Here is a 14,810-nt window from a genome sequence, read left to right as displayed (position 1 = left end):
TTTTGAATATAATCATATTAATATTTTCATATTTGACTACAGAATAAAAGTATATTAGTAATTAATTTTTTTATTACAATAGCATACCAGATTGGTCAAATTGGTATCAAATTCATAGCTCTCAAGACATCTATATACATTTTTTAATTAAATTCTATTAAAGTATTTAAATCATATCATATCTTAAATTTAAATAAAAAAAAAATCCATTTCCCATTTCTACCTCTGTATCCGTTGAACGAAACCGAAAACTTGATAGCATAAAACCCGCTGAACTTCATTCAACTGCAAAACTTTCGCACTTTGTCATTCTTGCACGCACAACTTCGAATCCAATCTCAACCCATTTTTCACTGAGTTCTTTGTACCATTTCTGTTGAATTTGAAGGTTTTTGGAATCTAGGTTAAGAGAGTTTTCGTTAGATGAGTAACCAGAGGAAGAGGAATTTTCAGATTGAGGCTTTCAAGCACAGAGTTATCATGGATCCGAGATATGCTGAACATACTTGGAAGATTCTGGAGCATGCAATTCATGAGATATATAATAAGAATGCTAGTAGTCTCAGTTTTGAAGAGCTTTACAGGTTTTTTTTTCATGGTTTTTTTCTTACTGTTGTTGATTCTTAGAAAACTTTGTTTTACCTGTTATTGTTATTATGATGAATTGATGATTGATTTTGATCATAATTTTGTAATTGTTTAGCTTGTTTTTTAAGATATGTAGTTGTATTGTAGTTGCTGTTGAATTTTTTTTAGGGGTTTATGAAATGATTGAATTGGTGTATATGAAAGCAAGTCCAAGCATTCTTAGGGTTTACTACTTAGGGGATGTTTGGAAGAGCTTATATGCTTATGTTATGGCTTAAGTAGTTACTTGCGTAAATATTTGGACGGAATTACGAAAACAGTTTTGATTAGTTCCTTCAAATCACTTGTTATTTTATGAAAAAAAATTGCTTATTGTCATAAGCTGCTTTCAGATTATGTAGAGTTTACCCGAATGTCGTCTTTGATTAAAGAAATAGGTTCACTTATTATAATTAAAAAAAAAAAGAGTATCACATATATTGCCATAAGCTGCTTTCAGATTATGATGATTTTACCCTAATTTCATCTTTGATTAACGAAATAGGTTCACTTATTGTCGTTTTTTTATATAAAAGGTTCACTTATTGTCATAAGCTGCTCTCAGAGTATGTAGAGTTTGTGCTAGTTTGCTATTTGATTAAAGAAATAGGTTCTATGTAAACTCTTATATTGATAGAATGCTTATTGACTAACTGTTTAATTAAGCTCTATATCCAAAAGCTATGTTTTTCTCTTTTTCTTTTAAAGGTTGGATTGGGTGAATGAATTATAAGGGGCATTCTTAGTGGTATGCTTATTGAGTCTTGGATGGTTAGTGATATAATTGTTTTTGGGGATCAACAACTATGATGTTGCATTTGTTAATTGTTGGACTAGTGCAATACATTTTTGCATCTTATAGCTCATTAGTCAGGAGTGACCTCATTTGTTTAGTATTCTTCACTCTGCTAAACTGTGCTAAGCTGAAATTTTGTGTTGGATATGTAGTTGTTATGATATGATGTCGTGCTTGGTTTAAATCTTTTGAAAAGCAGCCATCAAGTGTTAACGATACATATAATATGTTAAGGTTAATGTTTGACTATGTAAAGCACCCATTTTCTTGCTTGGAGTGATTCCTTTTGTAGCAAGTCATCTTTGTGCGAAGGCTGTAGGCTTCAAAACTGGAAATAGGGATCTATTAGATTCATGTAATGTATTATCCTTCTAACATCTGAATAATCTCATTATTTCACGTATTAATTACAAGTGACTTGGTTATAACCTAGGTCTGAGTTCCCAGCAATGGACTCTTTTTTACGTGTTAAATACGTGTATAGGGATCTATTAGATTCATGTAATGTTTTATCTTTCTAACATCTTAAGAATCTCATTATTTCACGTATTAATTACAAGTGACTTGGTTATAACCTAGGTTTGAGTTCCCAACAATGGACTCTTTTTTACGTGTTAAATACGTGTATAGGGATCTATTAGATTCATGTAATGTTTTATCTTTCTAACATCTGAAATCTCATTATTTCTGGTATTAATTACAAGTTACTTGGTTATAACCTAGGTTCGAAATAGGGATCTGTTAGATTCATGTAGTGTTTTATCCTTCTAACATCTGAATAATCTTAATATTTAACGTATTAATTACAAGTCACTTGGTTATAACCTAGATTTGAGTTCCGAGCAATGGACTCTTTATTACATATTAAATACGTTGATGCTAAGCTAAGGACCCAAATTGAAATCTTATTTGGAAAGAGAGCATTTATTTCATTTTGTATTTCTGAAGTAAGGAATGCTTTTTTCCCCTTATAAACATTTCAATTGCAAATGTAGTCATGAAAACAAAAATAATGTCTACCTGAAATTACCTAGTGCTGTCAAATAGTGGGGATAGCAGCTCTATAGCATAGAGGATTTCACTAAGAAAACCACAACACTGTCCTAGTTTTGCTATTAGGGTAATACGTCCGCTATTCCAGTTTATGCTAGCTGATGTAGCGGCAATAGCAGAAAAAGGAGAACTTTATGTTTTTTTTAGATAGGCAAGTGTTGGTAATTAGGTGTTATGTTAGTATTTTTCTCCTTTACCAGGTTTTAAACCCGTGTCCTTTAACTCCTCCATCTTCTTCTTCAACCCTAGCTCAAACTAGTTTAACTAACTAGCCAGCTCTAACTTTAGGGTTCTTAAAATGATAAAAATGAAAAATAAGCATGTGTGCCAATTAGTATTTCTCTTGTAATAACTGTGATACGTAAACCTTCCAATAGATGGGCTGTCCTCTGTCTCCATTTCCCTATTTCAATCGCTATGCGGCTTTCGCTATTGGTCTGCAACTCTATCAGCTATTTCACATAGTGGTGTTTTAGTGTTTCACTATACATTCTTAATAATTCTAGTAGGGCCTAATAATGAAAATAAAATAATCTTTTGGAACACATAAATCTTGAATTTCTTTGCATGAATTTTAAATCCAAATGCTAATTTTAAACTGATAACTATATGCTAAGTTACACATGCTGTGGTTAGACACTTGTTAGATTTTGTGGCCTACTTTCATACTGTCCTCTCTTGGAATTAGTAGTTTATAAATCTGAAATAATGAATTGCTTTTGTAAATAAGATGATCTTGCTTTACAAATTTTCCTATTGACACATGCACATCAAATGGATATTGTACTTTATCTTCTTTATTTTGGGTATTCTGTCCTCTCTTGGAATTAGTAGTTTATAAATCTGAAATAATGAATTGCTTTTGTAAATAAGATGATCTTGCTTTACAAATTTTCCTATTGACATGTGCACATCAAATGGATATTGTACTTTATCTTCTTTATTTTGGGTATTTTATCATCTAATATTATGTTGTCTTTATTTTGTGGGTTTAGGAATGCTTACAATATGGTTCTTCACAAATTTGGTGAGAAGCTATACTCTGGGTTGGTTGCCACCATGACTTTTCATCTCAAAGAGATAGCCAGATCTGTTGAAGCAACTCAAGGAACTTCCTTTCTGGAAGAACTAAACAGAAAATGGATTGATCATAATAAGGCGTTAGAAATGATTAGAGACATTCTGATGTACATGGATAGGACTTATATCACATACACCCGGAAGGCCAGAGTTTATGAACTTGGCCTGAACCTGTGGAGAGAAAATGTTATTTATTCAAACCAGATAAGGATTCGACTGTTGAATACTCTTTTGGATTTAGTATACAGTGAGCGTGTTGGGGATGTTGTTAATAGAGGACTGATTAGGAATATAACAATGATGCTGATGAATTTGGGTCCTGCTTATAGACAAGAATTTGAAACTCATTTTCTGCAAGCTTCAGCTGAATTCTACAGGGTTGAATCCCAGAAATTTATTGAGTGTTGTGATTGTGGGGATTATCTCAAGAAAGCTGAGAGGCGCCTGGATGAGGAAATGGATAGAGTGAGCCATTACTTGGACCCTAAGACTGAAAAGAAGATTTCTAATGTGGTGGAGAAGGAGATGATTGAAAATCACATGCTTAGATTAATCCACATGGAGAACTCTGGCTTAGTTAACATGCTTTGTGATGATAAATATGAAGATTTGGGAAGAATGTATAACTTGTTTCGTCGTGTTAACGATGGTCTCTCGAATATAATTGAAGTGATGACTTCCCATGTGAGAGAGTCCGGTAAACAGCTTGTTACTGATCCAGAAAGGCTGAATGATCCTGTTGAATTCGTGCAGAGGCTCTTAGATGAGAAAGATAAATACGACAAGATTATAAACTTGGCGTTTAGTAATGACAAGTTGTTCCAAGATGCTTTGAGTTTAGCGTTTAAATTTTACATTAACTTGAACCCCCGTTCTCCAGAGTTCATTTCACTATTTGTAGATGATAAGTTTCGAAAGGGTCTAAAGGGAGTTAGCGAGGGTGATGTAGAGATTACTCTTGACAAAGTGATGATCCTATTCCGGTACTTGGACGAAAAAGATATGTTTGAGAAGTATTACAAACAGCATCTGGCAAAGCGGCTTTTGTCTGGAAAAGCAGTTTCTAATGATGCCGAGAGGAGTTTCATAGTTAAGCTCAAGACAGAATGTGGATTCCAATTTACTGCAAAATTAGAGGGCATGTTCACTGACATGAAAACATCTTTAGACACAATGCAGGGCTTTTATGCCCGCCACCCTGAGTTAGGTTATGGTCCTACACTTACTGTGCAGGTTCTAACAGCAGGGTCTTGGCCATCTCTTTCTAGTGTGGCATGTAACCTTCCGGTGGAAATGTTGGAACTTTGCGAGAAATTTCAGTCATATTACCTCGGCATTCATAATGGCAGGAGATTGACATGGCAAAATAATATGGGCACAGCAGACTTAAAAGCTACTTTTGGGAAAGGACAGAGACATGAGTTAAATGTATCCACCTATCAAGTGTGTGTTCTCATGCTGTTTAATGATGCTGATAGACTAAGCTACAGGGAAATTGAGCAGGCAACTGAGATTCCAGCTTCAGATTTGAAGAGGTGTCTGCAATCTTTGGCTTTGGTTAAGGGAAGAAATGTCCTCAGGAAGGAGCCTATGACTAAAGATGTCAGTGAGGATGATGCATTCTTCTTTAATGACGAGTTCAGTAGCAAACTGTATAAGGTGAAAATAGGAACTGTAGTTGCAACAAAGGAAACAGAACCAGAGAAACTGGAAACTCGACAAAAAGTACAAGAGGACCGGAAGTTGCAAATTGACTCAGCAATAGTAAGGATTATGAAAGCTAGGAAACAACTTGATCATAACAATCTTATAGCTGAGGTAACAAAGATGTTACAGTCGCGATTCATCGCAAATCTAACTGATGTGAAGAAACGGATTGAGTCTCTTATTGAGCGGGAATTTATGGAGAGAGATAATAGTGACAGAAAACTATATAGGTATCTTGCATAGAATTGGTAAGCTTGTTTGTTTGGGTGAGGTTAAAGTCATACAAATGTTTTATCTTGTGAACTAGGTGAAAATGACGTTTTAACTGATCCATTGATTCTTACTGTATACCAATTTGCTGTTCCAGTTGGCATGGGTTTTTTACATCACCTATCAGATTAATGTCCTGCTTCCACTACACTCATTTCTAGTTATGTTGGAAGTATTAACATTTTCATGACAGGTGACAAAGTTGTTGCCAAATGATGGACTGTCTCATTGATATTCTTATTATATTCAAATAAAAGTTGGTTCCTTCTATAATCTTGTTTGTGTGGAGTGCTATCAAGTCTCACTCTAATACTCTTCTTTTTATAATGCTCACATTATTGGTTGAAATTCATTTAAGTTTTACTATTTTAAGAATAGATCCCACAGTAATAAGATATAAGATATATAAATTTCACTCAACGGTTTTGTTTAGGTTGATTGATTGAAATGGATTGGATTGTTTGGGATAAAATAAAATTTCATTTCATCTTTTGGATTAGTATGGAGCAGAATATTGATATCTATTTCATTTCATTTAATTACTTAGCATCATGTTTTTTCTTTATAATTTGTGTGGAATGAGAAATTTCTTTTATTCTGTCGTAAAACATTTAAACAATCGAATATATCTCCTTTCCATTTAGTTTATTTTTCCTGAGTTAATTTAAGTAGTTATATCTAAAGCTTATAGTTCATAATTTTTTCTTTCAATTTTACTCTTGTTGTCCTAAATAAATAAATAGTTAAATATATCTTTTTTATATCATTATATATTGATAAGTTAATACAATCCTAATGTTACTAAACACTGCAAACTCAATTTAGATAGTTTATTTGCTATCTCTCATCAACTAGTTTATAAGATATCAACTAAAAGTTTAATTGCTATAACTTAGCTTATTAGCTATCTATTATACTTTGTCAAACAAAATAATATACCACTCTAGGATTTTTCTCTTCCTCTAGAGGAGTGAGAAACAATATTCTTTATCTCCCTTATTCTTTTGCATGGTTAAAAAGAAACTTAATAATAGACAGTTATGTATATTGGTGAATCAAAGTAATTTGACATGCATATCAGTTGGTAAGATGATCATTCATAGTCATATTTTTTTTAAATGATCTTATAATATTTTGCAAAACTATCAATATTCTTTATCTCCCTTATTCTTTTGCATGGTTAAAAAGAAACTTAATAATAGACAATTATGTATGTTGGTGAATCAAAGTAATTTGACATGCATATCAGTTGGTAAGATGATCATTATAGTCATATTTTTTTTAATGATTTTATAATATTTTTCAAAACTATCAATATTCTTTATCTCCCTTATTCTTTTGCATGGTTAAAAAGAAACTTAATAATAGACAGTTATGTATGTTGGCGAATCAAAGTAATTTGACATGCATATCAGTTGGTAAGATGATCATTCATAGTCATATTTTTTTTAAATGATCTTATAATATTTTGCAAAACTATCAATATTCTTTATCTCCCTTATTCTTTTGCATGATTAAAAAGAAACTTAATAATAGACAGTTATGTATGTTGGTGAATCAAAGTAATTTGACATGCATATCAGTTGGTAAGATGATCATTCATAGTCATATTTTTTTTAATTGATCTTATAATATTTTGCAAAACTATCAATATTCTTTATCTCCCTTATTCTTTTGCATGGTTAAAAAGAAACTTAATAATAGACAGTTATGTATGTTGGTGAATCAAAGTAATTTGACATGCATATCAGTTGGTAAGATGATCATTCATAGTCATATTTTTTTTTAATTGATCTTATAATATTTTGCAAAACTATCAATAGTCTTTATCCCCCTTATTCTTTTGCCTGGTTAAAAAGAAACTTAATAATAGACAGTTATGTATGTTGGTGAATCAAAGTAATTTGACATGCATATCAGTTGGTAAGATGATCATTCATAGTCATATTTTTTTTAAATGATCTTATAATATTTTGCAAAATTATCAATATTCTTTATCTCCCTTATTCTTTTGCATGGTTAAAAAGAAACTTAATAATAGACAGTTACGTATGTTGGTGAATCAAAGTAATTTGACATGCATATCAGTTGGTAAGATGATCATTCATAATCATATTTTTTTTAAATGATCTTATAATATTTTGCAAAACTATCAGAAAAAATGCTTAACCATCTCCTTTAAGAATATGGTAAGAATTATGCTCAACACACCAGTCCAACCAAATGTAAGCTTTATGGTGGAGGTACTTCTAGATCTATGTTGATGCACATTATATATATGTTTGGATTTACTATGGGACAAACATCATTTAACTATCTTGGAGTTCCTATATTCAAAGGCAAGCCTAGAACTCGTCATCTTTAGATCATAGCAGATAAAATATTGACCCAACTAGTTACTTGGAAGGGACACCTTCTTTCAATGATGGGTAGGATTCAATTGGTACATTCAGTCATACACGACATGCTTCTGTATAGTCTTAGGATTTATGAATGGTTAATCGATCTTCTGAACAAACTAGATTCTTGCATTAGAAATTGTGTGGACAGGTAGCATAAACAGTAGAAAGATGATTACTACATCTTGGAAGCTTATTTGCTCACCTTTGTCTAAAGAATAAATAAAGCTAATTGTTCATCTCTTTGTTGAAAGTTATTGATTATCAATAATCAATGGTATTTTATGTTTATTAGTAAATACTCCAGGCATAAAAAATAATCATGCATTATATTTCTTCTTCAAGATAGCTTGAAATTAAGCATTATTTTTCTTTTATGGAGGAACATAGTAGATGACAGGTTGGTAATGAGAAGAACATTGATTATGGACTGACAATTGGTTCAGATACAAAATTAAAGATTTACATATAATATTATCAGTGAATATTCAATTTATGCAAACAACTAAGTTCAATCCAATTATCCAAAACATCAATTGGAACATTACTCATGACTTATCCATTTTGACTCCTCAAATTATTGAAGACATTTTGAAGATTAATTTGTCATTTGATGATACTATTACCGATAAACTCATTTGAATAGGATCTATAAATATGATCTATCTTTTAGAGATGCCTACAATTGTATCATGAGGGATCACATTGAGTCTTCTTGAACAAAATTCATTTGACATCCTTACATACTGTAAGACCCTAATTTTGTCCCTAAGATCCCTCATGGCATCATAACATTGCATTGCATAGCCTCAAGGATCATTGAGCATCTTGGCTCCCTTTCCTTTTGGGTAGGGATCTCTTGTGAGTGGTTTGAGATCACCAATCATGCTTGAATTGTATATCATTACTTTTCTTGTTTTATTCACTAACCAAAAGCACAAAAATATGTCACTAACATCTTTTGTTTGTAGCTTAAGCAATCACCAAGTCAAGAGCTTCAAGAAGATCCTTTGTGCAAGAGATGAGGTATTTTCTTGGGATGAGGATCACATGATTATTATAAGGAGCTTACATGAGCTAGGGTTTCATTTTGAAGCTATTTCATCAAGTGGTAGAGGCTCAAGCTAATCAAGACATTTCAAGGTCATCTGAGGACCAAAAGTCAATTGTGCAGTCAACTGAGGGCTATGAGGTGGGGAAATGAGTTGAGACACCTCAATCATGTTTAAATGGGGTCCATTCATCATTCTAAGCATTCATCTTGAAGATTCAAAGGTCATGGCAAAAGTTACTAAAAATGGAAAATGACCTATAATTCAAAGTTTCCAAATTTGGCAAGTTTTAGTCCACTTTCAACTTGACTTGTCAATGTCAAATAAGTTTCAAATGAATTTTTGGTGAACATGAAAGTTGTAGATTTTTGTCTTCCCTTTCCAAAACGTCCTAATTCATGTCCATATGATGATTGGTTGAGAAGTTATAGTCATTTGATCACAAAGTGTGCATGGAAATTCAAAATGGCATAACTTTTGATACAATGCTCCAAATTGGTCCATTCTTTTGGAAAAATGCTTCTCATGTTCAAGACATCTCAAAATGAGCCATTTCCATGCATGAGAGAGGCTTGTATGTTCATTATTTCACACATGTGCAAATTGAAGAAAATATTCAACATTCATTTTTGGCTTGAGATACAAGCAAATTGATATCCAAATCATGACCATTGGATGTTCTTAAGTGGATTGAAAGCTTAGCATGGAGAGGAGCACGTGTATTATGGCTACATGAGCTCATTTTGCATTTATGCAAATGGCTTCATATCTCACTAATCATGATTAACCAATGGAAAATATGATTAGCATTGTCATTAGCATGGAGTATATAAACAGAAACCCTAATCATTACTAGGATAATAGCATTTTCAGATCAAAATTCAAGAAACTCTCCAAAATTTCTCTCACTTCGAATTCTCATTTTCTTCACACAAAGCTCAAAGATCTTTACATATTCTTGATCCTCATCCTTCACTGATCAAGAATCATCATTCATTTGGTGCAATTCATCAAGAATTCAAGCAGTTCAAGAGCATTATCAAGTGGATCGGATTTGGAAATTGAGGTGCATTCAAGGAGTTTCATCCTGTTCTTTTTGCATAAAGCTTCAAAGGAAGTGTAGAGGAAGTGATCTGGAGCTTCATAGCCTGTGAGAACGCGATTTCAGAAAGCTCCATTTCCAGGTGATGCAATTTTCACTCTCTCTTTTTGCTATTTTTAGATCATAGAATGGTAGATCTTGATGAGTAGAGCATGTACATATGTTTAGAATTGAATTTGGATGAGTATTGAGGATTTGGTGTGAACTGAAAGTTTGGATCTAGAAAATGTTTCGCTTCGATCTGAAGAATTTATGAGGAATTAGGAGAAATTGATGTGAGATTTGGAACCAGCATTGAAAACTGAGTGGAATGATATAGGCCTTGTGGAATTCTGGAAATTTTCACGGCGGCGCCACCGTGAGGCTTGCCGGAGAAGACGACCGGAGCTGTAGCTCCGGCGTCTGCGTGTTTAGGGTTTTGTGCTGACCGTGAGCCATGTGTGCCTTGCGTGTGAGATTGATTGGATGAGCGCGTTTTGACTGAGCCACGCGTGTGTTTGACTGCTGAATGTGCATGCTGAGTGGATTAAATGAAACGGCGCGTTTTGGTAGTTTGAATCTGAGCCTTTGATCTTGATGCGCGCCATATCTGATGGCTGTGGTTATTTCTGAGTTTATTTGAATTAATTCTTTTCCCTCCATTTTCCATTTATTTTAGTCACTTTGTTTAATTCATAAAAAATCTAAAAATGATCCAAATGAGTCCCAATTTTTTTTCATGGTTTTTTTATGGATGTCTACTTTTTTATGATGTTAATTTCATGAATTGTTGATGTCTGGATTGTTATTTGTGAATTTTTGAATGAACATTGTGCTAATTTGATCTATTGCATTCAATGCACTGTGAAATCCTCATTTTTGAGCCATTTGATTCAATTTTTTGCATAAATGACATTCATACATAATATGAATTATTGGTCACTGGTTTGGAATTTTTCTCACATGTTATCATCATTTTTGACACATAGAGAATAATGTGACAATTTGTGGCACATTTTTGACATTGAATTGGTGCATATTTGTTCACATAACATTTGCATCATTCTAGATTTGATTTTTTGCATGATGATTATTCATGACATGAGGAACTTGTATAAAAAATCTCAAAGTCATTGCATGCATTTCTGATTTGATGTAAATTTTCTAAGTTGGAAGTTCATTTTGTGCCTATTTTTTGGTCATTGCATGGCATAGGCAATTTGAGGCATTTGATTATTGATTTGATGCTGGTCCTTTTGAGGACATTTAGTGGAGTGTTGGAAGGTGTAATGTGTAGAAGGGTGGGTTCTGGTTTGGTCATTTGGTTAGGTTTTGAACTCATCTCTTATGCTTTTGTTTGTTGGTGTTTTGTTGTGTTGTTTAAATGCACATAAACTAACTTTGTCTTGTGTTTCAGGTTTGGATACTCATCATTGATATTGTGAGATACAAATGCATTTGAGTACTGACCTATTGTTGTTTTGTAGGGTTTTAATTGATGTGGTGAACTCATGAGCTCATTTGAGTGCTAGGGCACTTATGCCCTGAATTGTGTAACTGTTAGAGGGTTTCACTGTTTGTTTTCTGGTTGTATGACTGAAGTACTAATTGTTTAGTCTTTGTACAGGTACCTTAGTTGCTTGCTTGCTTTAGCTCTTGCTTGAGCATTGGATTGTGGTTGATACACCACTCAGGTAGTTAGCTTCTTACTTCATGTAGTCTGAAGTCCTGTCACTTTTTTGGCAGGCATTTTGCTGGCAAGTCCTCCTTCAGAGGCTCTGTTTGTGTTTGTTTAAAATTGTGCTCAAAGACCTCCAAGAAGAGGCATGTGTGTAAGACCCCGATTTTGTCCCTAAGATCCCTCATGACATCATAGCATTGCATTGCATAGCCTCAAGGATCAGTGAGCATCTTGGCTTCCTTTCCCTTTGGGTGGGACCTCCTTGTGAGTGGTTTGAGATCACCAGGCATGCTTGAATTGTATATCATTGCTTTTTATCATTTTTTGTTTACTAACCAAAAGCACAAAAATATGTCATTAACATTTTTGTTTTGTAGCATTAAGCAATCACAAGTCAAGCACTTCAAGAGCATCCTTTATGCAAGAGCTGAGATATTTTCCTTGGTATAAGGACCACATGATTATTACAAAGATCTGGCATGAGCTAGGGTTCCATTTTGGAGCATTTCATCAAGAGATAAAGGCCCAAATTCATTCAGACATTTCAAGGTCATCTGAGGACCAAAAAGTCAACTGTGCAGTCAACTGATGGCTTTGAGGTGGGGAAATGATTTGAAACACCTCATTCATGTTCAAATGAAGTCTATTTGTCATTTCAAACATTTATCTTGAAGATTTTGAAGTCATGGCAAAAGTTTCCAAAAATGGAAAGTGACCTGTAATTTCAAGTTTCCAAAAATGGCAAGTTTCTGGTCCACATTTAACTTGACTTTTCAACATCAAAGAAGCTTCAAATGGATTTTTGGTGAACATGAAAGTTGTAGATCTTTGTCTCCCATTTCCAAAAAGTCCTATTTCATGTTCATATGATGATTGGTTGAGAAGTTATGGCCAAATGATCACAAGGTGTGCATGGAAGTTCAAAGTGACATAACTTTTGATTCAAAACTCCAATTTGGTCCATTCTTTTTGCAAAATACTCCTCATGACCAATACTTCTCAAAACAAGCCTTGCCATGCATGAGAGAGGCTTGTATACTCATTATTTCACATGTGTTCATTTTGGAGGGAATTTCCATAATTCAAATTTGGCTTATGATGCAAGAAAAATGACACTTCCATGATGACCATTGGATAATTTGGAGTGGATTTAAAGCCTTGCATGGTACTGTACACGTGGGACATGGCTTCATGAGCTTAATTTGCAATTTTTGCAATTTGATCCACATCTCTCTAATCATGTTTAACCAATGCCTAATTTGGATTTTAGTGAGATTAGTGGACCATATAAAAGCCAAACCCTAACCATAATCACAATAACAGAATTTCAGATCTAGAATTTTCCATTTCCCTCCAATTTTTCTCTCACTTTGAATTTCATTTTTCTTCACACAAACACCAAATCTCTTTGCATATTGTTGATCCTGGTGCAATTCTAAGCAAGATTCATCATCCAATTGAAGCAATTCAGTCCATATTCAAGTTGTTCAAGTGCAATCTCATGGAAATGGATTTTGGAAATTGAGCTAGATTCGAGCGGTTTCAGTTGATTATTCTTGCACAAAGCTTCAACAGGAGGTTAAAGAAGAAGATCTAGAGATTTTGAGAGCTTGAGAGCACGAATTCAGAGAACTGCAATTTCAAGTAGGTTGAATTCGATCCTCTCATCTTGCTGTTTTATGTATATAATTGTGTAGATCTCATTGCCTGGAGTATGCTGATATGTTTAGAATTGAAAATGGATGAATATTGAACATGTATGATGAACTTTCAGTTTAGATCTAGAAAATGTTTTTGCTCGATCTGGAAAATGCATGATGATTTAGGAAGAACTAGTATGATATTTGGAATGTGTGTTGAAAGAGCTTTCGATTGATGTATAGTTTGCTCATTTCTGGAAATTTTGTTGGATCTCCGCCGCCTAGTTGGCCGAAGAAGACGACCGGAGCTTAGCTCCGGCGTCTCTGCAACTGGCTAGGTGTCATACCCCAAAATTTACCCGTTAATATTACAAGGCATTTTTCAAGGCACTCCAACTTATTTTTCAAGACATTGACCTTAAAGGAACCAAGACCCAGCTCACAGATGGCCCAATCCAGGAAATGACCCAAACTGGCATGCTCGCTAGGCGAGCAACTCCTTCGCCTAGCGAACCTTTCGCTACAATACTCGCCTAGCGAAGCTTGCGAATACCAGAAAATTCTGGGCTTCATTCTGAGCCCATTAGGTCACAACAAACCATTATAAATACCAGCATTTCAGTCAGAGAGGGGACGGGAGGAGACGAACCGGAACCCTAGCAATCAAACCTTGGAGGCTACCCAAGAGAATTCAAAGCAACCCTAAAGGAAACCCTGAAGGCAACTCATCGGCACAAAGTTTACCTCTGCCCAACTCAATCCGATACTAAAAGTGACCTGCCAATTCAACGTTGCAATTCAATTGCAAACAGGTTTGCGCATCACTACTGTTTTATGCTTCCAATCTGTAATATCTCACTACATAATGCATCATGATTGAATTTCTGGATATGTAATTAGAGTTTGCATGTGAGTTTAAATGTGCCTGAATATCCTGAATGTTGGACCATGTTATTTCTGTAATTGAATGACATAGGGCGTGCAGCATGCTGAGATCGTACTGTTCTGAAATTCAAAACCCGCAGCCGCTCGCTAGCACATCGCTAAGCGAGCATGTAGCGAGTATTCGCTAAGCCTTCGCTAGGCGAGGCAAAGGCGAACGTGACAGTCGCTAATATTTTGGCGGTTCTGTTCTATGCTTATCTGATCTGTTCTATTTTAATCATGCGTTATTTTGCCTGACATTCCTACTGCTGTATTTCTTTTGCGGTGTAACCCTCGATTGCACCCCATTTGGTATTCTGACCTGTTTGCTGAATATTGTAAGGACTCATATACTCCCGAAGAAGATAGCTTGCTAGGTATCCCACTTTATTTGTGGGATACCCTTGTGGAGATTCATCCTATTTACTTAATTGATTTTAATGTGGAGATTCATCCTATTTACTTAATTGATTTTAATGTGGAGATTCCTCCTAATTACT

At 34.3% G+C, this 14,810-nt stretch overlaps 1 protein-coding gene across 1 annotated transcript; it reads left to right on the top strand.

Moving 5' to 3' along the window:
* The first annotated feature begins 208 nt into the window (after positions 1-208).
* On the top strand, positions 209-5,806 carry LOC127119532 (cullin-3A). The gene is made up of 2 exons (XM_051049771.1): positions 209-584; positions 3,472-5,806. Exons 1-2 carry the CDS (start codon positions 424-426, stop codon positions 5,504-5,506), a joined length of 2,196 nt encoding a protein of 731 aa, XP_050905728.1. The 5' UTR covers positions 209-423; the 3' UTR covers positions 5,507-5,806.
* Positions 5,807-14,810: the final 9,004 nt, after the last annotated feature.

Source organism: Lathyrus oleraceus, chromosome 2 (genome assembly GCF_024323335.1).
Source record: "Lathyrus oleraceus cultivar Zhongwan6 chromosome 2, CAAS_Psat_ZW6_1.0, whole genome shotgun sequence".
Classification (NCBI taxonomy): Eukaryota; Viridiplantae; Streptophyta; class Magnoliopsida; order Fabales; family Fabaceae; genus Lathyrus; species Lathyrus oleraceus.
The sequence above is the reverse complement of the archived record's forward strand: the minus strand, read 5'-3'. Positions and strand labels throughout refer to the sequence as shown.

Coding starts and splice junctions, on each gene's coding strand:
- LOC127119532 (XM_051049771.1), top strand. CDS start 424: ATGAGTAACCAGAGGAAGAGGAATTTTCAGATTGAGGCTTTCAAGCAC. Junction 585..3,471: donor AGTTTTGAAGAGCTTTACAG/GTTTTTTTTTCA, acceptor TTGTGGGTTTAG/GAATGCTTACAATATGGTTC.